Source organism: Phascolarctos cinereus, unplaced genomic scaffold, assembly GCF_003287225.1.
Source record: "Phascolarctos cinereus isolate Bilbo 61053 unplaced genomic scaffold, phaCin_HiC Scaffold_3;HRSCAF=262, whole genome shotgun sequence".
Classification (NCBI taxonomy): domain Eukaryota; kingdom Metazoa; phylum Chordata; class Mammalia; order Diprotodontia; family Phascolarctidae; genus Phascolarctos; species Phascolarctos cinereus.
The window spans coordinates 96,145,338-96,170,429 of record NW_027555736.1 but is presented as its reverse complement, the minus strand read 5'-3'; the positions used below and the strand labels follow the sequence as shown (position 1 = coordinate 96,170,429).

General features: G+C 40.6%; 2 protein-coding genes across 10 annotated transcripts in view; one reads left to right on the top strand and one right to left on the bottom strand.

Moving 5' to 3' along the window:
- The window catches only part of VWA2 (von Willebrand factor A domain containing 2), a 52,832-nt gene extending 39,717 nt beyond the window's left edge, over positions 1–13,115 (top strand). Inside the window, exons 10-15 of the mRNA XM_020988103.2 lie at positions 78–133; positions 1,838–1,945; positions 3,522–4,103; positions 6,315–6,866; positions 7,658–7,780; positions 11,444–13,115. Coding sequence (XP_020843762.1) covers positions 78–133; positions 1,838–1,945; positions 3,522–4,103; positions 6,315–6,866; positions 7,658–7,780; positions 11,444–11,544 — 1,522 coding nt within the window. The 3' untranslated portion in view covers positions 11,545–13,115. The remainder of the gene's footprint in view (positions 1–77; positions 134–1,837; positions 1,946–3,521; positions 4,104–6,314; positions 6,867–7,657; positions 7,781–11,443) is intronic.
- Positions 13,116–14,369: 1,254 nt separating this feature from the next.
- Positions 14,370–25,092, bottom strand: part of AFAP1L2 (actin filament associated protein 1 like 2) — a 127,067-nt gene continuing 116,344 nt past the window's right edge. For 6 of the 9 annotated variants that reach the window (XM_020988108.2, XM_020988110.2, XM_020988114.2 and 3 more), the window contains 8 exons: positions 23,978–24,123; positions 23,116–23,230; positions 21,597–21,851; positions 21,312–21,504; positions 20,703–20,873; positions 17,612–17,805; positions 17,399–17,521; positions 14,370–15,896 (listed from right to left, as the gene is read on the bottom strand). In XM_020988108.2, coding sequence (XP_020843767.1) covers positions 15,870–15,896; positions 17,399–17,521; positions 17,612–17,805; positions 20,703–20,873; positions 21,312–21,504; positions 21,597–21,851; positions 23,116–23,230; positions 23,978–24,123 — 1,224 coding nt within the window. In that variant the 3' untranslated portion in view covers positions 14,370–15,869. The remainder of the gene's footprint in view (positions 15,897–17,398; positions 17,522–17,611; positions 17,806–20,702; positions 20,874–21,311; positions 21,505–21,596; positions 21,852–23,115; positions 23,231–23,977; positions 24,124–25,092) is intronic. The other 3 variants (XM_020988109.2, XM_078151045.1, XM_020988117.2) reach the window with 1 other exon arrangement.

The following is a 25,092-nucleotide window of genomic DNA, read 5'->3' as shown; positions in this document are numbered from 1 at the left end:
TCACTGGCATATAGCAGGGACTTAATGATTGCTGAATTGAACTGAATCAAGTTCTATACTTTTTCTTCTTTTTTTAGCTGGAAGAAAGTTTTCATAATTCACCCAGCCACATGCTACAGAACGGTATGTCCAGGTATGATTTCTGTGTAGCCTTTTGTTTCTGTGTCCCAAGAACAAACTTGAGCGTTTTGGTAAAAGAGTTCTTGAAAACAGCTTAGAGCAGGCAGTGCTTGGATATTGCAAATGCGTCTGTTTCCTCTCCAGGATCACCCAATTACCCAAGCCCCTAGTCCCAGGAGGTGATAGCCGAGTTCTTCAGAGTGGATTCTGCCTTCACAGAGGCTGTGGTTGCATGTACAGTTATATCTTCCACATTGTGGGGGTTAGGGATGCAAGCCCCCCATGGTCTGAAAAATCTAGATAGCAATTTTTGGCCCTCCTTTTGTACCAGAGAAGAAGTCTGAATTTTTTTTTTATTTTATGGGGTGTTTACAGTACCATATTGTAAAATTTAGGTTAAATTTTTGTTCATAGGTTCTGTGTCATCTACTTGCCTTCTCATGGTGTTTGCAGCTTCTGCAAAATTCTCAAAAAATTCCCATTTAATTTCCTATGCTGACCCACGATATGTCAAAACCATGATGGGGAAAGTCACAATGTGGAAGGGATAACTATGTCATACTTCATTTAAATAGACTTAGCTTGTCTTTGACACCACACCTCTCATTTGAAGGCCTTTTGGAATGGTTGAGAAGAATCATGGTAGGGAAGGAGCTGGCATCAAAGCCAGGACTACATGGGTTCAAGGTCCATCTCTGACACGTTCCAGATGCATGACCATAGACAAGTCATGTAAGCTCTAAGTGATTTTGGTATCCCTCTAACACTATAAATTGCAGAGAAGATGTTGCCATGCATTAGTAAAAGGCTTTCCTATATCAATATAACATCAATGAAATCACAGGTCTAATCCTATTATCCCTTTGGAAAGATTGCATTTAACAGTTGAGGACCCTTCCAACCAATATCTTGGGAACAAAATTGAGGTGATATTGAATGTGATATTATATACCTTGTGCCATTGAACTCTTATCCCTGTCAAAGCTCAAAACAAATGTTGACTTATATCTCAGCAGCAAGGGAGAAAAAAGATTTTCAGGAAGCTTTTTGTGCCAATCTTGTCCAAAACTAACTACATTTTGTTTTAAGGGGAAAGAGCTAGCTTCATTTAAAGCCATAGTTCTGATAAACAAACAAAAAAAGTCTGAATTTCACCAGCCTTAAATTTCACAGCAGGCTCCAGGTTCAATCAACATTCTCTCCTGTGCTCTAATTGAGATGCATAGGGCCTTACTTATTCTGAGAAATTATTATTCAACAACAGAATGACTCAATTTGTTAATTAGCTGGTTTTCTATGATTAATTAGCTATTTGTTCTTCCTTGCTATAAACATTAGAGTCAGGCATTGACCTGAGAAAATATTTCCATTGAACAGATGGAGATCATAGGATCAAAAAGGCCATATGCAGATGAGGAAACTCAGCCCCAGAGAGGTTACATAATTTGCCCACAATCACAGAGGTAGTAAGTGTCAGAGGTAGGTTTTGAACCCAGGTCCACTTATTCCAAAGACAGCACTTTTTCCACTATACCACACAGTCTCACTGACTAATGTTGCTTAGAGTGCCTGCTTTTGATTGGTGCAGCAAAGCACTGGTGGTCCTGGCTTAAGAGCTTAGACTGGATTTTCAGCCCCATGCCATACCATCACTTTGTCCCTGACTAATTTGGTTTTTGGTTCATGCACGTCTCTTTCTGCAAACTCTGCCTGATAGATCCTTGTGATTCCCAGCCCTGCCAGAATGGAGGCACATGTGTTCTGGAGGGATTAGACAAGTACCATTGTCTCTGTCCCATTGGATTTGGAGGGGAGGCCAACTGTGGTAAGTATTTGTTCTCTTAACCATCAGTCTCTGCTAATCTATAACAAATGTTTTGGAAGCAGCAACTTGTTGGAGAGTCATGCAAAGTCTGAGCAGACTACTTACTCCCTTTAGTTTTGTTTAATTTCTAGCCTCTTTGTAGGTGCCTTCTCTGAAATGCCTTGTGCTTCCCAGTTCTTATGAATAAATCCATGTCATGAAGCTGTGATGGAAGGCAAGATGATCCCATTCACCTACAATGAGATATTTCGAAATGGAAATAATTGTTGCTGGTCACAAGTAATACATGCCTTTGGGCCCCTGGCTGCAGACTGCATCAGTGTCAGCCTCTGAGTTCTGAGCCTGACCTCACAACTGTGATGTCTTTCTCCTCCCTTCTGTAGAAGTAAGCTAAATGGTCAATATGCTTTCAGTATTAAGGGTGTGTGTAGCCTGCAGGCCTACAGCATGAGGCTATGTATAGTGTAGGGAGAAGAGGGTCAGACTTGGAGGAAGTTGTGATGAATGTAAGTGTTATCTCTACCAAAGCAACAAGAATTTGTTAAGTACCTACTGTGTGCCCAGCACTATGCTGAGTGCTGGCGATATAAAGAGAGGCAAAAAAAGAGTCCATGCCCTCATTCTAATGGGGGAGACAAAATGCAAAGATGTACTTACATACCAGACCTATCCAGGACAAAATGGAGAGATAATCTCACACCCAGGGCACCGGCATTGAGGTGACTAGGAAAGGTTTCTTGCTAAAGGAGGGATTTTAATTTTTAATTTTTTTTTTTGGTGAAGTAATCGGGGTTTAAGTGACTTGCCCAGGGTCTGAAGGAGGGATTTTAGCCAGGACTTGAAAAAGACTTGAGAGAAGCCAGGAAGAAGAGGTGAAGAGGCAGATTATTCAAGGCAAGGGCAGCAGCCCTGGAAGGCGTTGAATCAGGAGTTAGAGTGCATGAGGAGCAGCAAGGAGGCTGATGTCCCTGGATCATCGAGTATATGGAGGGGAGCAAAGTGTGAGAAGACTAGAAGGACAGGAAGGGACCAGGTTATGCAGGACTTTAAAAGCCAAACAGGATTTTATTTGATTGTAGAGGTAGTATGGAACCACTGGGGTTTACTGGAGAGGGGGGGACATGGTCAGTATCAGATCTGCTCTTGAGGAAGCTTTTTTTGGCAGCTCAGAGAAGGATGGAATAGAGCAGGGAAAGCTATGAGGTAGGGAGGCCAACCAGCCAGCTGTTAGCTGTCTAACCTCCTTGGGTCTCACCTTTTCAGGCCTCATTTTTTTATTCATCTGTAAAATGGGGATGCCAGTACTTCCCTTGTCCACTTGTTTTGGATCCCTTCCCCCTCCATCATCAAATGTAAAATCGTCTGGCATTGACACAGCTCTTTACAATCTAGTCCCTTTGTATTGTTAGTCTTCTTACACTTGACTCCCCTCCATGCACACTGCAATCCAATCTTATTGGCCTGCTTTCCTCCTACTTTTCCTACTTTTTTGTTCCTCAGACATGACACTGTCTCCCCTTTGTGTGCCGTTGCCCCGGCGATTGATTGATAACGATGATGATTTCTCTCCTTTCAGCACCAAAGCTGAGCCTGGAATGCAGTGTCAACCTCCTCTTCTTGCTGGATAGCTCATCTGGCACCACCCTGGAGGGATTCCTTCAGGCCAAGGCCTTTCTAAAGAGGTTTGTCCAGGCCGTGGTGAACATGGACTCTCCAGTAAATGTGGCAGTGGCCCAGTACAGTCAGGAGGTGGAGATCCCAATCCAAATGGGACAATACCAGGATGTGCCCAGCCTCATGAAGAGCCTGGACAGAATGAGTTTCACTGGAGGAGCCACACTGACGGGCAGAGCTTTGGAGTATGTTGCTGGCCGTGGCTTCAGAGACACACTTTCTTCTGGAGAGATTCATGATCCCCAGCCACGCCAGGTGGTGGTTCTGCTTACCGACTCAAGGTCCCAAGACCTTGTGGCAGGACCAGTAAGATATGTCCGTGATCAGAAACTCTTCCTGATTGGGGTAGGTAGTGAGTCTCTAAGAGCAGAGCTGGAAGAAATCACTGGCAATCCAAAGCAGGTGATAACCTACTCCAACCCACAAGACCTTTTCAACAAAATACCTGAACTCCATAAAAAAATCTGCAGTCTCCAGAGGCCAGGTAAGATGTTTACTTACCTGGTTTTTTATTGGTTTGGTAAACTCCTTCTCAAAAGGAATCTTGGCTCAAACAACCCAGAGCTCATTGAAAAATATACCCCTCCTAATTTTTATCCACACACACATATGCAGTCAGTCAGGCAATACACATTTAATAAGCACCTGCTATGTGCCAGGCACTTATATACAAATATAAGTTTAAAAAACAAAAAGAATCCCTGCCCTCAAGGAGCTTACAGTCTGACTGGGGAAGATGACATAAAAAAAGGAAACTGAAGAGTGAGGAGGCAGTACCCAGTACAGGGGCATGAGACAAAAGTCCAAAAAATCAAAAGCAGTATAGCTGGTAAGAAAGGGGGAAAGACTGGGCTGAGCCCCTTTCTTAAATAGAGGCATTGGAGCCCATGGCCCTGCCCTCCAGCCAGAGGAGCAGAGAGTACCTGGCAGATTCAATTTTGCAGGAAAGTGACATTTCCCAATTGTGAGTTAGTTTCCTGGGGAAAGAAGGGTATTCAGTATGTCACAAGGCCAGTATGCACTTGGAAAGCAAATTGCTGAAGAGAACACTGATGTAAAGTAAATGGTGCTTTTACTACAAATATAGGCAACTTAGAGAAACAATGTGGTATGTTAATATCATGCGTAGAGAGCTGCCTTAGAAGACAGTAGGACCTGTATTCAAGTCCTGCCTCGGACAGATTGTGTGACTCTGGGCCCTCAGTCAGGTCTCTATAAATACAAGTGCAGTGTAGGTGCCCATCTGCATCGGTGGTTGAGTTTCCTCTTTGGGAGTTCCCTATACCAAGGAAATCACAAGTTTAGTCCATAGGTCGTCTAAAGCTGCGTTTCAGAACACAACAGATATTATGTTGAAAGAAATTTATACTTAGTACAGTGTGTTTATATCCTTTTTAAGGGATTATTCCCCTAGGAGGGCAAAGGTCCAAAAAGCAATTGCTCTCATGCTGTACTGACCTGGGCACTGAATATCAGGTACAATATAGCCCTATTATATAACATGGTTATTGAATGGATTAGATTGTATCCCTCAAATGTAACCATCGTATCTCTATCTGTCGTGTTACAATTAAGGCAGCCGCAATATAAGGCAGCAGGTCCTCTAGTGCTCTGATATCAGCATTAGAAAAGGGCCCTTCTCTACTTGATGGTGGTGGTAGTGAACTTAATTAAAATCATGGAATTTTAAGAACCGCAAGGGAACTCTGATGTCAGCTGGTTCAGTGCTTCTCCCACTGCATACTGGAGGTATGCATTCCCCATTCTCACATCCCTGGCAGGTGATTGGTCATGCAGCCTCCCTTTGCTGATCTTCTGTGATAGTGAATTCACTGCCTCCCAAGATAATCCATTTCATTTCTGAATAGCACTAAGTGTTAGAACTTGTGACTTATGTTGAGCCACAAATCTGCCTCTCTGCAGCTTGTAGCCATGACTGGTGCTCATTCTGGCCTCTAGGGCTAAGCGGTTTAATTGCTCTCCCACATGACAACCAAATTTCATGTTTGGAGATGGTTATCATGCACTACTAAACCAAATATAACTAATTCCTTAACAAATCTCTGATGTACAGGATGGCTTGGAATCTTCTCACCATCCTGGTCACCATCCTACAGATGTGTTCTATCTTATTGATGTTAAAAGGAGGGTTTTTAAAATCTAGCACTTAGGATAGCACCTAGCACATAATAAGCACTTAATAAATGTTTATTGATTGCCTGATCACCCCCTAAATGTGATTCTCCCTGGAGGTCAGAGTGGCTTCCTAACTGGTTCTGATCAAGAAGGTATAGAATGAACAGATGGGGAGATTGCCTACATTGATGAACTCTAAGTGATTAGCATCCATACCTTAGCCAGAAGCTAAACGAGTGAAGCACAGGTGAGATTTCCAAGTCATCTCCAGTCGTGGTTAGTCCCATGGGATAACACAGGTTGGGTTTTTCAGGTTGCAGTTTAGCAGGGGTTCTTAACCTTTCTTGTGTCATAAACCCCATTGGCAGTCTTGTGAAACTTATGGACCTCTTCTCAGACTCATGTTTTTAAATAGATAAAATAAATAGAATTACAGGGGAAACCAACAAAATATATTGAAGTATAGTTATCACCTTTTTTTTTTTAAAGTTCACTGGTCCCAATTAAAGAATTCTGGGCTTAGATTCATTAAAGACTTGGCATGTTTGCATTTCTTTAGGCTGCCAGTCTCAGTCCCTGGACCTGGTTTTCCTGTTGGATGCATCAGCCACAGTAGGACAAGCGAACTTCACGAAGGTCCGGAACTTTGTAAGAGGGAGCTCCCTCTTATTTAACATCAACCGGGATGTGACCCAGATAGGCCTGGTTGTCTATGGCAGCAGGGTCCAGACCACATTTGCCTTGGACACACACCCTACTAGCTCCAGCCTCCTGCAGGCCATCAGCCAGGCCCCTTATGTGGGTGGGGCAGCTTCCACAGGCAGTGCTCTCTTGCATGTCTATGATGAGGTGATGACTGTCCAGAAGGGAGCCCGGCCTGGTGTGAGCAAGGCTGTGGTTGTGATTACAGAAGGGACTGGAACTGAAGATGCAGTGGTGCCTGCTCAGAAGCTTCGAAACAATGGCATCTCTGTCCTGGTCATAGGTGTGGGACCTGTCCTGAAGGAGACGCTATTAAGACTTGCAGGCTCTCATGACTTCCTAATATATGTGCCTTCTTATGAAGACCTAGAGAATTACCAAGACTTATTCATTGAAAGAATATGTGAAGGTGAGCTGTGATTGCTTGTTAATGGTTTCACTGTTCTAGACCTTGGGTAGCCTGGGGGGAATTGTAGTTCTCGTCAGTGACCTTGCCTTTTTCCTGTCAAAAGGCAACATGGGTGATAGATTTGAAGGCATAAAGAATCTGAGAGATCAACTAGTACAACCCCCTCATTTTACAGATGAGGACATTGAGACTCCAAAAGGTTAAATCACATAGTAAGTAGTATCACTGGGATTTGAGCATAGGCCATCTCACTCCAAATTTACAAAGGTTTTCTTGTTTTTTAGCTGGAGGTACAAAATAATATTTCAAACAACTGAGGAATAGTTACTAGGCATGATGTTAACAAGCATAGTGGGAAGAAAATAAGACCCAGGTTGTCCCCCTGGCTCTGCTACTTACCAGCTTTTTAACTTTGGTCAAGTAACATCTCTCTGGACCCTAAACCTCCTCATTTCTAAAATAAGAAGATGGACTAGATCAGAGGTTCTTAAACTTTGTTCAATCATGGACTCCTTTGACTTTCCAGCAAAGCCAATTTACTCTTTCCTAGAATAATTGTTTTTAAATGCATGAAATAAAATATACAACATTATAAAGGTTAGTGAAAATAATACATATTTAAAGAATTCACAGGTCCCAGGTTAAGAACCCCTGGGCTGGGTAGATGGTCCTGAGATCTCTTCCAACTCCAAGATTCTCAGGGTGTTCTCTTAGATCTGCTCTAGTCAGTCTAAGTGAAGACACCTGGGCTTGACTAAGCCTTTTCTAGGTCAAGAATTTCTCTATTCCAGAAGCCAAGCAGCCAGTCAACCTCTGTAAACCCAGTCCATGCATGAATGATGGGACATGCATTCTTCAGAATGGAAGCTACCGGTGTGAGTGCAGAGGCTGGGAAGGCCCCCACTGTGAGAACAGTAAGTGATACAGCAGCTACTCAGTTCTTTTGGATAGAAAAGAAATGGGGGCAGGGGAAGGGAAAGGAAGAAATACATGGCTTTCCTCAAGGCTGATTTTGCCCAGTTCTCCAAGTCTTTGGGGCTATTAGCTGCTAAGATCCTCATCTAAGAAGTCATGATAGCTTAATTAACAATCAATCTTTTTTTCTAAAAATTTTTAGTTCCAAATTCTTGTCCTCCCTGCTGCCCCCCCCGCCCACTGAGAAGGCAAACAAAATGATAACAATTATACATGTGAAATCTTGCAAAACATATTTCCATATTAATGATATCACCAAAAAAAGCAAGAAAAATAAAGTGAAAAATCTATACTTCAATTTGTACTCAGATATTATCGGTTCTTCCTCTGGAGGTGGATAGCATTGAAAATATCATGAGTCCTTTCTAATTATCTTGGATCATTATATTGATCAGAGTAGCTAAGTCTTTCACAGCTGATCAATATTACAATATTGCTGTTACTATGTACAATGATCTCCTAGTTCTGCTCATTTCACTTTGCAACCATTCATATAAGTCTTCCCATGTTTTTTTCTGAAACTATCTCCCTTGTCGTTTCTTATAGCACAATAATACTCCATCACAATCATGTGTCACTTGTTCAGGCATTCCCCAACTGATGAGCATCCTCTCAGTTTCCAATTCTTTGCCACCACAAAAGTAGTTGCTATAATTATTTTTGTATATAGAGGTCCTTTTGCTTTTATCTCTTTTGGGCTACAGACCTGGTATTGCTGAGTCAGAGGGTATTAACAGTTTTATAGCCCTTTAGGCTTAGTTTCAAATTGTTCTCCAGAATGTTGGACCAGTTCACAACTCTACCAACAGTACATTAGCGTACCTATTTTTCCTTCTCCCTCTCGGCATTTGTCATTTCTGATAGGTGTGAGGTGCCTCAGAGTTGATTTAATTTGCATTTTCCTAATCAATAGTGATTTAGAACATTTTCTTCATGATTGTAGATGGCTTTGATTTCTTATGAAAACTGCCATTCATATCCCTTGACAATTTATTAATAGGGAAATGGCTCTTATTTTTATAAATTTTACTCAGTTCCTTATATATTTGAGAAAAAAGAAACTTTGTCAGAGAAACTTACTGTAAAATTTTTTTATATTACTTCATTGTCTATGATAGTTTCCTTGTTTCTCTTTTAATTAGGTCTATTTTTGATTTGTCTGAGATCGTGATTGCCACGTTTCCTTTTTTACTTCAGCTGAAGCATAATAGATTCTGCTCCATGTCCTTATTTTAATTCTGTGAGTGTGTCTTTCTGTATTAAGTATGTCTCTTATAAACAGCATATTGTTGGATTATGGTTTCTAATCAATTCTGCCATCTGCTTCCCTTTTATAGGTGAGCCCATCCATTCACAGTTATGATCGCTAACTGTGCATTTCCCTCCATCCTGTATTCTTCTGTTTATCCTTCTTTTTCCTCTTTTTATCCTATCCCTCCTCAAAAGTTTGTTTTGCTTATGACCACTGTCTCCCTTACCCTTGTCCCGTCCTATTTCCCTGTTGCAAGATAGATTTCTATACTCAACTGAGTGTGTGTGTGTGTTTTTCTCTCTTTAATTCTAAAGAAAGTGAGGTTCAAGCATTGCCCACCCCCTCCATTGTAAAAGTTCTTCCTTGCATACCTCTTTTATGTAAGATAATTTTCCCCATTCTTCCTCCCCATTCCTCTCTCCCAGTGCATCCCTCTTTCTTTTCTTTTCTTTTCTTTTTTTTTTTAGGCAATTGGGGTTAAGTGACTTGCCCAGGGTCACACAGCTAGTAAGGGTCAAGTGTTTGGTCTGAGGCCGCATTTGAACTCAGGTCCTCCTGACTTCAGGGCCAGTGCTCTATCCACTGTGCCACCTACCTGCCTCTGCATCCTTCTTTCTTACCCCTTCATTTTTTCTGAGATCTTCTCAACATAATTGACTCACACCCATGCCTTCTATGTAGACTGCTTCTGACTCTCACAATAATGATAAAGTCCTTAGGAATTACATGTATCATTTTCCTATATAAGAATCTAAACAGTTTAACCTTATTGCATCTCTTATGTTTTTTCTTTCATTTTTACCTTTTATCTCTTGAGTCTTGTATTCGAATGTCAGATTTTTTATTCAGCTCTGGGCTTTTTCATCAGGAATGCTTGAAAGTTTTCTATTTCATTAAATATCCATTTTTTTTTCTCACCCTGAAGGATTATACCCAATTTTGCTGGGCAGGTTATTCTTGTTTATAATCCTAGCTCCTTTGTCTTCTGAAATATATTCCAAGCTCTCTGCTCCTTTAATATGAAAGCTGCTGAATAGTGTGTGATCCTGACTTTGGTCCGTATTTTTCTTTATGGTTGCTTGCAATATTTTCTCCTTGACATAGGTACCCTGGAATTTGGCTACAATATTTTTGAGAGTTTTCATTTTGGGATGTTTTTCAGGAGGTGATCAGTGGATTCCTTCAATTTCTATTTTATCCTCTGGATTTGACCTTGGGGCAGTTTCCTTTTATAATTTCTTTTAGTATGTTGTCAAGGTTCTTTTTTTTTTTATCATGGCTTTCAGGTAGTCCAATAATTCTTAAATTATCTCTCCTTGATCTGTTTTTCAGGTTCAGTTTTTTTTATTAGATATTTCACATTTTCTTCTGTTTTTCTTTTGATTTTGTTTTATTGTTTCTTGATGTCTCATGGAGTCTTTAGCTTTCACAATTCTAATTTTTAAGCAAATATTTTCTTCAGTGAGCCTTTGTATGTCTTTTTCCATTTAGCCAATTCTGCTTTTTTAAGGAGTTTTTTTCTTCAGTGAATTTTCTGTTTTGTAAGTTGTTATTTTCTTTAGGGATTTTTTTTGGCCTTTTTTAATCAAGTTGTTAGTGTTCTCTCTTTTGGTGAGGCAGTTGGGGATTGGGGTTAAGTGACTTGCTCAGGGTCACACAGCTAGTAAGTGTCTGAGGTGGGATTTGAACTTAGGTCCTCCTGATCCCAAGGCCAGAGCTCTATCTACTGCGCCACCTTGCTGCCCCTGTTAATTCTCTTTTCATAATTTTCTTCCATCACTTTTATTTCTTTTGCCAATTCTCTACTCCTCTTATCACTTTCTTTAACTCTTCTAGGAATTCTTGTTGGGCTTGGATCCAGTTAGCATTTTTCTTTGAGGCTTTGTAGAGGTTTTCACATTGTTGTTTTCTTCAGAGTTTGTGTCATGGTTTTCTCTGCCACCATAGTAGCTTTTTAGTTCACTACCCTGTGGGATCCCCTGCTGCCTTGATTCCAGGTTGTTGTTCATCTTTCAAATTCCTCACAGCTGTCAAGTCTTTCTCTTTTTCCTCTTCTCCATTTGCAGACTGGAGGACACTGAAAACTTGAATCTATTCTGGGAGACTCCCCAATTAAAAACCAAACCGGGTCATTTCAGTTGGACCTTCATATGTGCATCAGTTGGCCACATTAGAGGCAGAGAACATATAGGTTAGGGTCTTTTCTCTGGTTGATGGCCTGGAGAAGGTCTGGAGAAATTCTGATTACCATTTTAGGGAGGGAAGGGGACTGGGTATCTTTCAATTTACCAGGACAGATCTAAAGACAAAGTCTCCTTTATTTACTTCAATACTCTTGTCCCTTCCCTAGGAATCTTGAGAGGTGATTCCCCCAGGCCACATGGCTTGCATCAGTACTCCTCGAACTGGAAGCAATGGTACCAATCACGGCATTTGCACCTGGGCAGTTGAATCAGCATTGTATCTTGTGGGAATTCTATGACCGTCCACTTTCTGCCAACAGTGTGTATGACTGCCAAAACCCACCATGTTGCATGGTGAAAGTGGGCCCCAACTCAGAGACAGTGCTACTTAGCAACACTGCTAGCAGTAGATGAATTCATTAATTATTGTTTATCTTTTTAAAAAGCAATCAACACATCAAAATACAAGTCAATATTTATTTTCATCCAAATGTCAACTTCCCAAACCACATTTAATCTTTTCTCCATGGATATACCTAAATGGACATTTCCTTTTCAAGGGGCAGCAGCACTGATGGGCCAACTTGTTGACTTCATTTAGTGGAGAAGTCAGGAATGCTTATTGGAATACTGACTGCACAGGGAGTTGTCCAGCTTGGTGTTAGTTACATATTTCTCACATGGAATAACTGCAACACCTGAGTTTTAGGACTTTAACTTTCAGGAATTTTTCACATGCAGCATTATGTTTCCATTTGGAAAACTGATTCAACCGATTCAAGTATGTGGACATAAGGTAAATAATCTGTAATATACAGTTGTACTTACTATATTCTTCAGTATGGATTTCACAGTGCCAAGTGGAAACTCTAAAGCCACCATAATGGAGATTCGCTGCTTGACGTCTGCTTTTTTTTTTTTTAAGATGGGGGAAAAGCTTAGGGAGGATGGAGCAGCAGGTCCAGACCAGAGGGAGAACGGAACACTGTTGGGTTTCAATCGGCTGGAAATCTATGCAGTTAGGTGATGTTCCCTGAGATAGCTCGTACTTGTCAGTTTATTACAGGCCTGGTTAATGTTGTTACTGCTTAGACTTCTTGATGATCTTTCTTCTCTCCTCTCTTAGTTGCCATTTTTATTATTTTAGAGTGGGAGAGGAGAAGAGAAAGTCTTAAATTAAAAAAAAAATTTGTGAACATGACACATTTTGCTTTTTAAAAGAGATCAACTAGGTTTTAAAATAAAATATTAAGGAGAGAGCCTAGTTGGCTGGTTCTTTAACAAGGCTTGGTCAAACAAAAAGTAGTTGGTTTGGAAAAATGTTCAGTTTTCTAGAGAACTTGGCTGCGCCCGTGCTCTTATTTGGATTCTATCCAGTCTGCTTAGTGGAGACCTCTGCACAGCAATACCCCAAATTCAGACTCTCTATAAAGAATGTACTTAAGGTTTAAAAATATGAATCTACTTTAAAAGCAATAATGAACCTAAAAAAAAAACCAGCTATGGCAAAGCCGCTACCATATAGACTAAAAGCATCAGTGATTTAGTTTGAGAATTGTCTCTGGATCACGTAACTCTCCAGAGAATCTTTTGTATAAATGCTTTTATCTATTTGAGGACTTGACTGTGTCCCTGCCATCTTTCCTACCTACAGCTCTTCTTTGTCTTATTGCTCTAGTTAAGCAGGCTGAAGGTCTTTACTATAGAACTTGGTGTTGGAGTTTTAAAAGAGAAACAGATCTGATATAGCATGTCACCTTCTATGAATGTGATATCTGGATATGTGTGTGTGTGTGTTGCTGAAAACGTATATTAAAGGCATATTTTGGTTTTCCTTCATGACTGTTAGTTACTGCACTATTGTGGAAAGAACACTGGTTTTGGAGTCAAGGGTCTTAGGTCTAATCCTGGTTCTGCTACTCCATCTCTGTGTGATATTGGGCAAGTCACCCTCTTTGGGCCTCAGTTTTTTCATCTACAAATTGAGGAGGTTAGATTAGATGAGGGATTTCTTAATATTTTTCTCAAGTTCTGTTTGTGTCATGGACCCCCTCTGGTATTCTAGTGAAGTTTATGGACTCCTCAGAATAATGTTTTTAAATCATTGAAGGAAATGCTAAATTTTAGTTAAGAAGTTTGTAAAAAGGATAGGTGAAATTTTCTTTTATCTAAGTTCATAGACTCCACTCACAGATCCCTTGGAGGGAAGATCCATGGGCCCATCAAGACTTTAATAGATTAAGAAGGCCTAGGCAATAAAATTACTCTCAGCTCTAAATCTTTGATCCTAGAGATTATATTTGGCATATAACAATGGCATCACTACTAGAAAATCTCATTGCCAACAGAAGACTGATCTGAGAGACTGCTTGGACCTCTAACACAGGGAATAATATGCCAATTATCAATGACAGGCTGTGGGCTGAGTTTCTGTAATGTTTTATGAGGTTCAGGTTTTAAACATGTTTGCAAAAAGAAATGATGAACTTTCCCCGAAATTTCAAGTTACATGATTTTCTGTATAAGCCTGCTTTGACCACAGCACCTCATAAAATAATTAGCTTTGGGCATGGAGGGATCATGTTCTTCAATGTTGGAGAAAGCTGTTTACAAAGATAAAAATCATAGATTAAAAAAAATACCAGATAATCATTAGTGAAAAGCTAAAACAAATACATGTGAAATGATCACATGTGAAATGACTGACATCTTTCTATTTTTTACAATTATTTATCCAAGGACCTTTAATGTGATGGAACTCACCCTGACCAATTGGTTCTTAAGGTTCAGTTTATTGAGAATGTAATTATGAGGAGATTGTGGTTAGCAAGTTTTGTTTTTTGAAGGGAGAAAGGATACTGACCCAAAAAAACCTTTATGACAGTAAATACTATTGTTGAATAGCTTAATCATAAAATTAGATGACTTTTTTTATAGGTGGAATGTACTAGGATGTGTACACAGCTCAGCTTAGAAGTAATTTGTTTCATTTGAAGGACAGTAATTATTGCTGAGTATAATATAAATTTGATTTTGGGCATGAATCGCTGCTCAACCCAGATCACCCCATAAAACGTATGAAAAAACCCAAAATATACTTAATACTTTATTTTTTAAAAAATATCTAAAACATCAAGAACAAGTTTATGACAAAGGAAATAAATGCCCTGTGATTAGAAAGACAATGAGAATTACAAAGATGTTTGGTTCAGGGTGGAGGGAAGGAAGGTTGAGGTGAAGATGAAATGTCTGAAAACCTTTTCTTTTAAGCAACAACAAATATACACCATGTTTATTTTTCTATCAAAGAAAAGAGACAGGGCCACCAAATGGAATGTCATCATCTGTTAGTTGGGATATGTTTGTTTTTTAAGGTGGAGTGGATAAAATAAGCGCCTAGCCCCAGTCAACAAATTCCACAGTATTTTTCTTGGAGGGAACCTGGGCACTGCCTACCAAGTGAGGAAAAGGAATACTTAGATCCCCTCAGTATGAGATAGTTAATCCATAGATTAGAACTAACCTGACAGAGAAAAGGAAATTTTTATCTGTCCATTGAATCTAGTTAATGAAATATCTTTCAACTATTCTGAGGCACTGTTTAAGTCATAAGGATAAAAAGAACATTTTTGGATCTGTGGAGATACTTTTCATGACCAAAAATATGCATGTGAAACCATTTCCCCTCAAAAATGGCTTTTGTATACAGGCTTTAAGGTGAGGATCTCACTGTTACTTATAAAAACCAGTAGAATGGCGACCTCATGTTAAACATTCTTTTGTCCTTTATACCAGTGAATGAGGGCCTTTTACTAATTAATAACTTACCTGAAGTAGAGCCACATAGTCTTTTTCTCCCCTCTGAAAGGGCAGCACTCTTTCACAAGTGGGTTTTTTTGTTTAAAGCAATCTAGGCTGTTTCTGCATGCATGGGATCATAAACAAAAAGCCTGAAACTGAGAGTTTGAACTATCTATTGCATCACTGCTTTGGGTTTGAGTCACTAACCCTGAAGCCCAACTCCCTCAAAGCAGGCAAAATTGAACTCTAATTTTTGCCCAGTATTGAATAGAATAGGATTGATTTTAAGTGATCTGTGTTACTCGAGCCAAAATTCCAAGTGGGAGGACCATTCAGGTACCTGGATTTTTTACACATTTCCTCTCCCTCCCCCCACCAAAAAAACCCCAACAAAAACCAAGAACAAAATCTGTTGTTATGGAACTATAAACTAAATTTCAATAATGCAATTGATAAACTTGTATGTAGAAATACACAAACCATCCCTAAGAACAATAGCATTCCTGTTTAAAACAATGGGTTAGGAATACTGTGAAAGTGTCTTTTCCTTTTGTGTTATTCCCTTGAGAGTGAAAAGGGATGTCCTTCCTCTCCCCACCCCCCCACCATCTTGGGGAGGTGCAGGAGTCCTTAGCCAAAGATCTCTGTTCACAGTTGTCTCAATCCTTTCTTTTCCTTCTGAACAGACTCTCCAAGCCCAGTGTTCTTTGCTTTTATGTCAGACCTTAACTTGGGAGGATTGTCATCCAAGGTCCATAGCAATCATGTCAGTTTTTATTGGAAGATAGTTTTCTAACTTGCTCCTTTCTTCTCCCATTCCTGGAACATATAAACACCCCCACAAGCCCCCAAAAATAATTATTTTTTTTTTTTGTTGTAGAATTTTTGTTTCACAGGTCAAAGTTGGTGCTTTAAAAGATCTTTAACTTTTCTCTGAAATAAAGCTGCATCTTTTTAACACCAGTAATTCTGCCAGGGATAACTGAGAGGGGTGGAATACCAAAGTCTCAAACTATTTAAGTTTGTGGATCACCCAGAACGGCAATGGGAGAGATGACTGTGAGCAGTCTATTGCAGGAGAAGCCGTGTCAAAGAGACCATCCAAAAAAATGTATGAACTTAAAAGGATGTGCACTGGTTGAGTAGAGAGAAAAGGGATACCCAGCAGTCAGCCTGTGCCACAGATATTCACATCATGTCAAGAGATCTAAAGGAAGCCTCCCAGTGTGTTGGATGGAACATTTATGAGAGGACACATACAAAAGGCCCACAAAGAGAAGGCAGCAACTGGTCACAGTCTGTACTATTGATATGAGTATAAAGACACAGAAGAAATCAAAGAAATGGAATTTTATGCATCAAAAATACTTGTACATTCCATTAAAACAACTGTATCCTTGATTCTAGGTGAGGTCTAAGTTTGAAATAGATTGCCTTAACTTAGCACACTGGCATCAGAACTGCATTCTCACATTATGCTGATATCACCATTAGTACAAAAGAAAAGGGTATGGTATTAGACATTTGTTTCCTGGGCTTGTTACTGTACTAAATTTCCAGAACTGATAAAGCAGATCAGTTTAAATAGATTATGTTTCTATGACAGGTGGATTCCCAAAAAGCCTCCTGGCATAGTTATGGAATAGAAATAAGGGCTAGATTTTGTTTTAGATTCCTTTATCCCACAGAAGCACTGGGCAGCCCTAGGCAAACTATAGTTCTTTGCAAAACAGAGAAGGATGCATTAAATTTCCTGTCCATCCATTCTAGCCTGCAGGGAAAACCAAGTACCATTGTTCCAGGAGAAGAGCAGTAGGCAGTGAAAACTTAAATCTTGAAAGAGGCACGATGAGGGTTTGGTTCCTGTGATCTGTTTAACCAATAAGCACAGCAGGAGTTTTCAGATCCCTTCCCCTGCAGTTTATAGCTCTTCAAGTTGCTGCTGAATTCACCAGGTGCTGGTTATAGAATTTATGTTCCTTTTGTCTTATTAATTTAACCCCTACCATGTAATGTAACGTGCCTGGTGCTCAAGTCAGTGAGTATAGTAAATAAAGGGCAGCAAACGGCCCTTTCAGGGTGGGCTCTTCCTAATAAGCAGGAGCACAGAATACCTGTGGACTTAGAACAACAGACTCCACCCAGATAATGGTTCCCTGCTGCCCTGGTATTAATGGAGCTGCAGAGCCAATCACTATCAGACGTCCTCCCTCTGGGTGAAGCCACAGGATTAGAGAAAGAAAAGCAAATGCCAGAGATGCACTATGAACAATAGATAACACCCACTCGGCTAGACATTGACAGCCCCAAATCCTGCTTACCATAGCTTTCCTCAAGACTGTTCCCTTGCCTGTTACCATGACGGAGAGAGGTCTGTTTTTTAAAGCTGTAGCAGAGTTGACCGGAGAAGAGTCTGCAGCAGGAGCTGGATTGGGGGCTTTGGTCTGAAATTACAAAACGAAAGCCATGTCTGGGTGAAATGATGCTATTTGACTCTGCTGGCTCAGAGCAGCAACAGCCCATAGGCGACGTACTTTGGGAGCTGTATTCTCCAAGTGGGTAGTGTCCACTGCTGTGCCCAGGGTCACAGGCCCGGCCTCCGCCTTCCTCAGGCTTTCTTTCACCTCCATGATGCTCAGTTCCAGGTCCACACGTCTGTTCTCCTTTTCCCTGCACTCTTCCTCCAGCTCCTTCAACTTCTGCTCCAGACAGGCCAGGGCACACTTATCTGCAAAGGGGAAGGACAAACAGAATGGAACTTGGGGTTATGTTTCCATCAGGAGAACTATGCTATACCTGGCTGCACAGGTAAGAAAAATGGGACCCTACTTGGAGAGTGAGAAGTTCAATTCAACAAATGTGTTTTAAGTGCCTACTGGGTGCTAGGCCACAGAGATACAAAGACAAAATGAAGAATCACTTTTCTTCCATTTACGCAAATGCCAAATCTGCCCCTAATCAGTTATCATAATGGAGGCTAAGGATGGCTTAAAGTGGGAAGGCTTGGGCTAAAATTCTTTACTGTGTGACCTTGGGCAAGCTGCAATGGATAAAGCATGGAGCCTAGAGTCAGGAAGAGTTCAAATCCAGCCTCAGACACTTGCTAGCTGTGTGACCCTGGGCAAATCACTTAACCTCTGTTTGCTTAGGACAGTGCCTGACACATAGTGAGCTCTATATAATGGTAGCTATTATTATTACGTATCTTCCTTGGACCTCATTTATAAAATGGGGGTAGTGGTAGAGTAGTCTAATTAGAGGTGTCATACATAGGCTCTCAAAAATCTCAGAGTACCCCTCCATCCCATTTCTATTCAATTTTGATACCGCTGGACTAGATGACCTCTAGGTTATCTTTCAGCTCTAAATTTATAGAAATTCTTTTTAAAAATCAGATCTGTGCTTTTGTTGATATAGAGAACATCTGATAGGGAAATTCCCTACTAAAGCAGACCATTATTTTTGCTCTTTCATTTAAGAGTCAGAAGGCTGCCTGATGCTTTAAAGTGACTTATCCAAGAGTCCTAGAGCCAATATGGGTCAGAGGCCTTTTCTCTATCTACAATGCTACAGAGAGATAGCTAGTGCTAATAAAAGAGGCTAGTGCAGATAGATGTTTAACAACTGTTCTCTGTGGGGGAAAAAAGTATGGGCTGACAGGAGGCACTATTTGCTTGGTGTTTCAAAGCTCATTTATAAGATGATGCCTTTTCAGCTGAGATAGTTTGATGTGCTTAATATTATTATTCATATTCTCTATTTCCAAACCCCAGCAAAATAGTAGCAAGCCCTTACATAATTAAACTGTGAAGGTTACCTAGCAGAGAAAGGCAGGCCCGGCTATAGGGTTGCCCTTGATTTGTCACTGCTAAAGGGGGAGGGGATAAGGTTTACAAATGATTGAATTCCCCACCCCCAATAAGGTCACAAATCCTTTAAAAAAACAAAAAAACCTAGCTCTGAAGCTCTTGTTCTGTCTATAGCAACCCCATGGCCCTCTCTGTTCTCTTCAGTGCCTTTCATCTTATGAAGGAAGGTTTGAATTCCAAACTCTGGAGACAGAAGGTCTGAGTTTCTCCCCAGAGGAGGTTCAGTGGGGACATGAACCACAGAAAATTTCTATCTCCCTTCTGGGAGAAGAATCCCCAGTCCAGGAGTTCTTCAAGTTTTTTTGTGTCATGGACTTCTTGCATAAGTTGGATGGATCCTATGTCTCCCCCCCCCCCGAATGATATTTGTTGCCTACATTGACAATTGAAGAAAATGCTAAATATCAATTAGAATTTAATTTTAATGAATCCCCTGAAAGCTATCTACATTAGGGATCTATGGACCCCAGACTAAGAACCTCTGCTTTAGAGGAAGGGGACATATATCCTTCAGTGATTAGAGGATAACTTTGCCTTCTAAGACTCTTCTCTCCCCCAATGTTTATTAATTAATAATAACTTCAACACTACAAGGTATATGCCCATGGAAGTTAAAGTCCATAAATACTAAATATTCCATAAATACTAAAATAATCAAGCAGCATATTTTGTGATAGCAAGAACTGGAAACAATTGATTAGGGGGTATGGCTGAACAAACTGTGGTATGTGAAGGTAAGGAATATTGTTATTGTGCGGTAAGAAACAATGAGGCAGTATTGCATAAATAGTGAGCCAGCCTCAGGGTCAAGGATCAGGTCCTATCACTAAAGAATACTGGCTGTGTGACCTTGTGCTTAGAAGGGACTAAGCTTTATTAGAGAAGAAATTCTTCACTGGAAGCGCACTGTAGTCATAAAATCACAAGTTAGATAAACATGGGAAGATTTGTATGAACCGATGCCAATACCAGAAAGCAGAAGTGGAGAAGAATATACACAACTACACTTATAAAAAACAGTAACAGGAAGTCAGACTGAGTAATTTTAGTGATTAATCCTAAACAGATATAAAAAAACACCTCTTTCCTTTTGGCAGAAGGAATACAGAGACAAGATATTGGAAACACTGACTAACATAGGCACCTATGTTTTTGCTGAACAAATTTTTATTACGAGGAAGAGTTCAATGCTGTATATGTTTGTGTTTTTGTAGAGGGAGGGGGACGCTCTACCTGAAAATGACTAATGTAAAATCAAAAGGTATCCAAAAATTATGTTTTTAAAAAAGAACAGAAGAGAATGAGGTCTCTAAGCAAAGGCTGGAGAGCTACTTGTTGGACATGTTATAGTGGTTGTTCCTTTTGTGTATGGGTTGAACTTAATAGCTGCTAAGGTCCCTTCCATTTTCTCAAATTTTTTGACTTTATAACCCAAAGAAACTCACTACTGTAGGGGATTCCCAGATTAAGGACATATAGGAAGATAGTGGATTAGAGGTGTTTTGCAAAGGGATTATAGACACGTCACTCAAACGTCTGTCTTCTGTCTCTGATATAGGAACCAGATTCAGTTGATTTGAAAGAAAGTCCATGCATAGGACTTTCTGCTGAGTCAACTGAATCTGGTTCTGACAGGATAAAGAACTAAACTCAAGATCGCTCAGTGTTTTACCTTTGGGAAGAAGACAGAGAGCTAAAAGATATGACTTTGGCTCCATGATGTGTACATACTATCCCATGCCTGCAGCCAGTGTACCTGTACCTGTACGTTTCACCATGGTGTCTTTCAGTTCCCTTCTCTCTCTCCGAAGCTGTGCAAGGTGACTCCGGATTTCTTCCTTCTCCTTCTCAAGCCTCCTTTTTTCCTCTGTGTACCGCTTCACTTCAGCCTCAGTCCTGTTCTTGCCAAGTTTAATTTCTACAGGCGCTGTAATAGAAGGGAGGACACAGTATCACCAGCAAATTTCAACCTCCTTAGAGAGGCCATAGCTGAAGAAACAAAGTTAGAAGCCACCCCGACAGCTGAGATCTTGATGGGACAAGATAGAGAGGTGGTCAAGGATAGAATTTCAGTACCTGCACTTAAGGGACAGGAAAAGGAAGTGGAGCTCTTGAAGAAAAGTGAGAAGAAAAAGTCAGAAAGCTTAGGTAGGAGGTGAATCAAAATAGGGAGGTGTTAAATAGAGCAGCCAAGAGAGAAGACTCCAGGAAGGAGGGGATGTTCACAACCGTGTCAAATACTGCAGAGCAAGATAAGAAGAGGAGAAAGGCCAATGGATTTGGTGACTGGGAGGTTACTGAGAAAACTGCCTGATTGTTCAATCATAGAGCTGGAAGGTACATGGTTCATAGGTAGGAAACCCACCTGCAATGATCCCCTTGGCCTTCTCAGTTTTGTCTTTAGGGGTAGCCACTGGCTGCAGATGAGTCCCTGTTGCTGTGGTGAATGCAAAGTCAGGGACACTCTGGGGGAAAGAGATTTTCTGTTGTTGGGTTTGGATTTTGACACCAGCGCCTCTCAGTGACAGCTCTTCTGATTCAGTCCTCTCGGGTTGTTTCTGCGTTTAAAGAAAGTAATGGTAACTGAGACAATGGGAGGGAAAAGAAAAGAAAACAAGGTGGTTTATTTGCAAGTGGAGTTGGCCAGTACCTGCTCTTCTGCCATTTCCAAAGATTTTCTGCAGAGTTCTGTTTCCCTGTCTCCTGAAGAAGTTTCAGCACTATCTTCTAATTCTGTCTTAAAGACAGCTTTTTCCAAAAGTGGAGAGGAAGGAGGAGAAGGCTGAGCTTTGACATGATCAGGGCCAGGTGGGAAAGACACAAGGGGTGTGAGGTCCAAGTACACTCGATCTAATTCTTCAGATGTGGTTGCTTTCAGAGGGGTGGCTTCTTGTATTTGTTCCACCTGTGAAGGAAAGAGACAATAAAGCAGACACCTGAAAAGTTTCGTGAAAGCTTTTGCCACCTTCTACTTGGAACACTCTGATAAGCTCCTAATTGAATCAAGCCTTCTGTACTACCTGGTCCTGCCAACCCACACCTAAAGTTTGAAGGATTGCCAGTGGGGACAGAAATGCAGCCACCAGGGATGGGATGGGAACTCATCCCTCCCTTGCTCAGGGACTTTAAGATTTCAGGAGAATGAAAAATGTATCTTCTTTATAATATGATTAGAAATCTCGCTGTACTGTAATCCTGGTACTTTCAAAACTGCAGGAAAACATCTCTGCCTCCTAGCTTTGGTGAGATTGGAGATCTCCACCTCCATTTCTGCATTCAGAAGACATGGGCTACTCCTTTAGGCCAATCCCCTAGGATCCAACCTCATTTTCATTCCTGGCTTGGGGCCTGAAAGGGCCAATCTACTGATTTTTCAAGAGGAAAGTTGTCAGAATGCAAGAATTAACTGCTTTCTAAGATCCAATGAATAAACTCTGGGTGTTTAAATGTTATTACTGCCTGTAACCCAAACACATTTGACACCCAGCACTAAAGAGTTGGTTAACCAGTTTGACTACACACTGGCAACCTACAAAAGATTCTTTGCTATCCAGATATCTCTATTCCTGCTGTCATGAGTGGCCCTACAGTAGTATTCCCTCACCATACAGGAAGTCTATGACACTACTTCTCAATTATTCTATTCATCCTTCTTAGACTGACTGCTAAGGGTGCCTAAGATTCCATAGCTCTACAGCAAAAGTGTTCTGTAGAAATAATTCCCAAATCCCTAGGTTATAAATGTGAGTCACTCACCTCTACAGGACGTAGAAAATGGTACAATAAAATGTCAGGAGCTAATATTCATACCCTTCTCGGTGTAACATTTTGAGCATGTCTCTCCACCAATATTGGCATATGGAAAGGAGGAAGCAGTTACCAGTCCCTGCCCCAGAGTATAGGGCTTCCCCTCTGAGGAGCTCCTACCATAGTCATGAGGTAATTTGAGAGACACGAGGTAAAAGGTGAAGGGTGGGTAGGGTTTTGTTGGAGACAAGCTCCATGACTGATGTATATGCTGAGAACTCGCTTCAACTTCTTTACCTATTCTGCATGGCACATGAAAGTGTTCATAAAGTGAGCAGTGCTAAAAAATCTGGATCAATTACAGTATTTGCATACTATTAGGATCACCTCTTTTTGCACACCTGTGAAGAGCAAAAACTTACTGATGCTGGCTCATTTGCATCCAGGATGACTTCATCATAAGGCTCCTCATGCTGGTGACCTTTGGGCAGGTTATCAATATAGGCGTTAGGCTCTGAATACTTTCTCTGCATCAAACTGGAAGACATGGGCGTGAGACATTAGGGGAGAAGGCAGCAGGTGGCCCTCTCTTTGCTCAAAGTGATTATGGGAACATGAACGTTGAAATATTCAGATTCTCTTCAATAGGAATCGATATAATCTAACAAGAGCTCACTCAGCATTCCTTCCTCTTCCTGGATTGAGAGCAATTATAAGGAAGCATACACAAGTCTTATTATTGGAAACTTGAATCTCATATCCTAGGCCTCTTATTTTGTGCATGCGGACAGGAATAGAGTCCAGTCCCTCCAGGCTTGTCCACAATACTGGGCTGAGGGTGCTGAACAGGACTAGAGGAAAGTGTTTTGTTTGTTTTGTCTTGATCTGTTGTTTCATGGGAAGGGTAGGGTAGGGAAGTCCCGGTGAGGGACTTTTAATACCAATATTGGAAGGTATCTCTGCAACTTCTAGTGTTAAAGAGTTTCCTGGGGGACTGAGAGATCAGGTGATTTGTCCACAGTCACACTGCCAGTATGGGTTGGAGGTAGGATGTGAATCCAAGTCTTCCTGACTCCAAAATTAGCTTTTCACACACACACTAGGCCACGCTAAATCACTTTCAATGAGAAATAATGTTACCTGCTTCAAAAGTAACTTATTTATGGCCCTGCTCCAGTTCCATGACAACTGAAAGCCAGAACTGGAATTCGTTCTAGTGTTCCCTTTCCTGCATACACAATCCTGCCTGACACAGGAAGAAGGAAGCTTTTCCCCAGAACTTACAAGAAAGAGGTCTTTGCTGCACTCACAATGCAGGAAACTCGGTCTGCATCCACATAGTCATAGGTGAATTCTTCTGGGTCTGTCTTGGACCCAGACTCAGACAAAAGGAGGCCCAGCCAATGGCCCATTTCCTCAGACGATTTGGCCTGAGAAAGGAGAAAACAGATGTGGCCAATCAAGGCAGCATTGCATACATTCCAGAAGGCCTTTTCACTACCAAGGTAAGGACATTCATTTACCAGGAAGGGTCAGCACATGTGCATTTGAAAAGGATCACTATTCCCCCAAGAGTCACCTTTATAAGCAAATCCTGGCCCAGATGCAAAAATACTATTCAAAGTGCATTACTGGGAAACTTTGCCTTTAGCTTTCCTCTCTTCATAAATATGTATGTGGCACAACATAAAGGAACATTTGGCAACATCACCCATTTGATTTATTATGTGGCTCCATCACCAGGAAAGAATTGCTTGAAAATTCATGAACCTTAGGCTTACGTGACTGGAAACTTTATGATGGCAGGGACAAGATCTTATGTAAGTGTTGCCAAGCCTAGTGCTTTACACTCAGAAGGTGCTAAATGCTGTGTTGTAATGTTAAGTGCATATAATTATTAGCTGAAGACCCTAATCACAGATAAATCTGTATGTAGGCCCCAGGTAGTGCAATAGCTTTGAAATTTCAATACCTTCTAATGAAGTGATAGCCCTGATGGAATAAAAGCAGAATGTCTCACTTAGAGCAAATATTTACCATTGAAACAGAAATCTAAATTCATGATTTTGCTCGTGATTATTCTATGTGACAATACTTTGTAATCACATACATCCACATACTGTTAAAATGTATGTTACATTCTTCTTTAGTGTATTAATAACAATTACTCATCTATATAGCATCTTAAGGTTTACAAAAGACTCAACTCCAAACAACCTTATGCAGGTAGACTATAAGTGATATTTATATGGCTCCTTAAGGTTTATAAAGTATTTTAAATAGGTTAATTTCAATTGATAAGAATAGAATTATCCACGTTTTACAGATTAAGAAACTGAGGCAAAAAAATGTTTCATGGACCCCACAATTTTAGTATGTACAGGAACTGTGACTTAAAC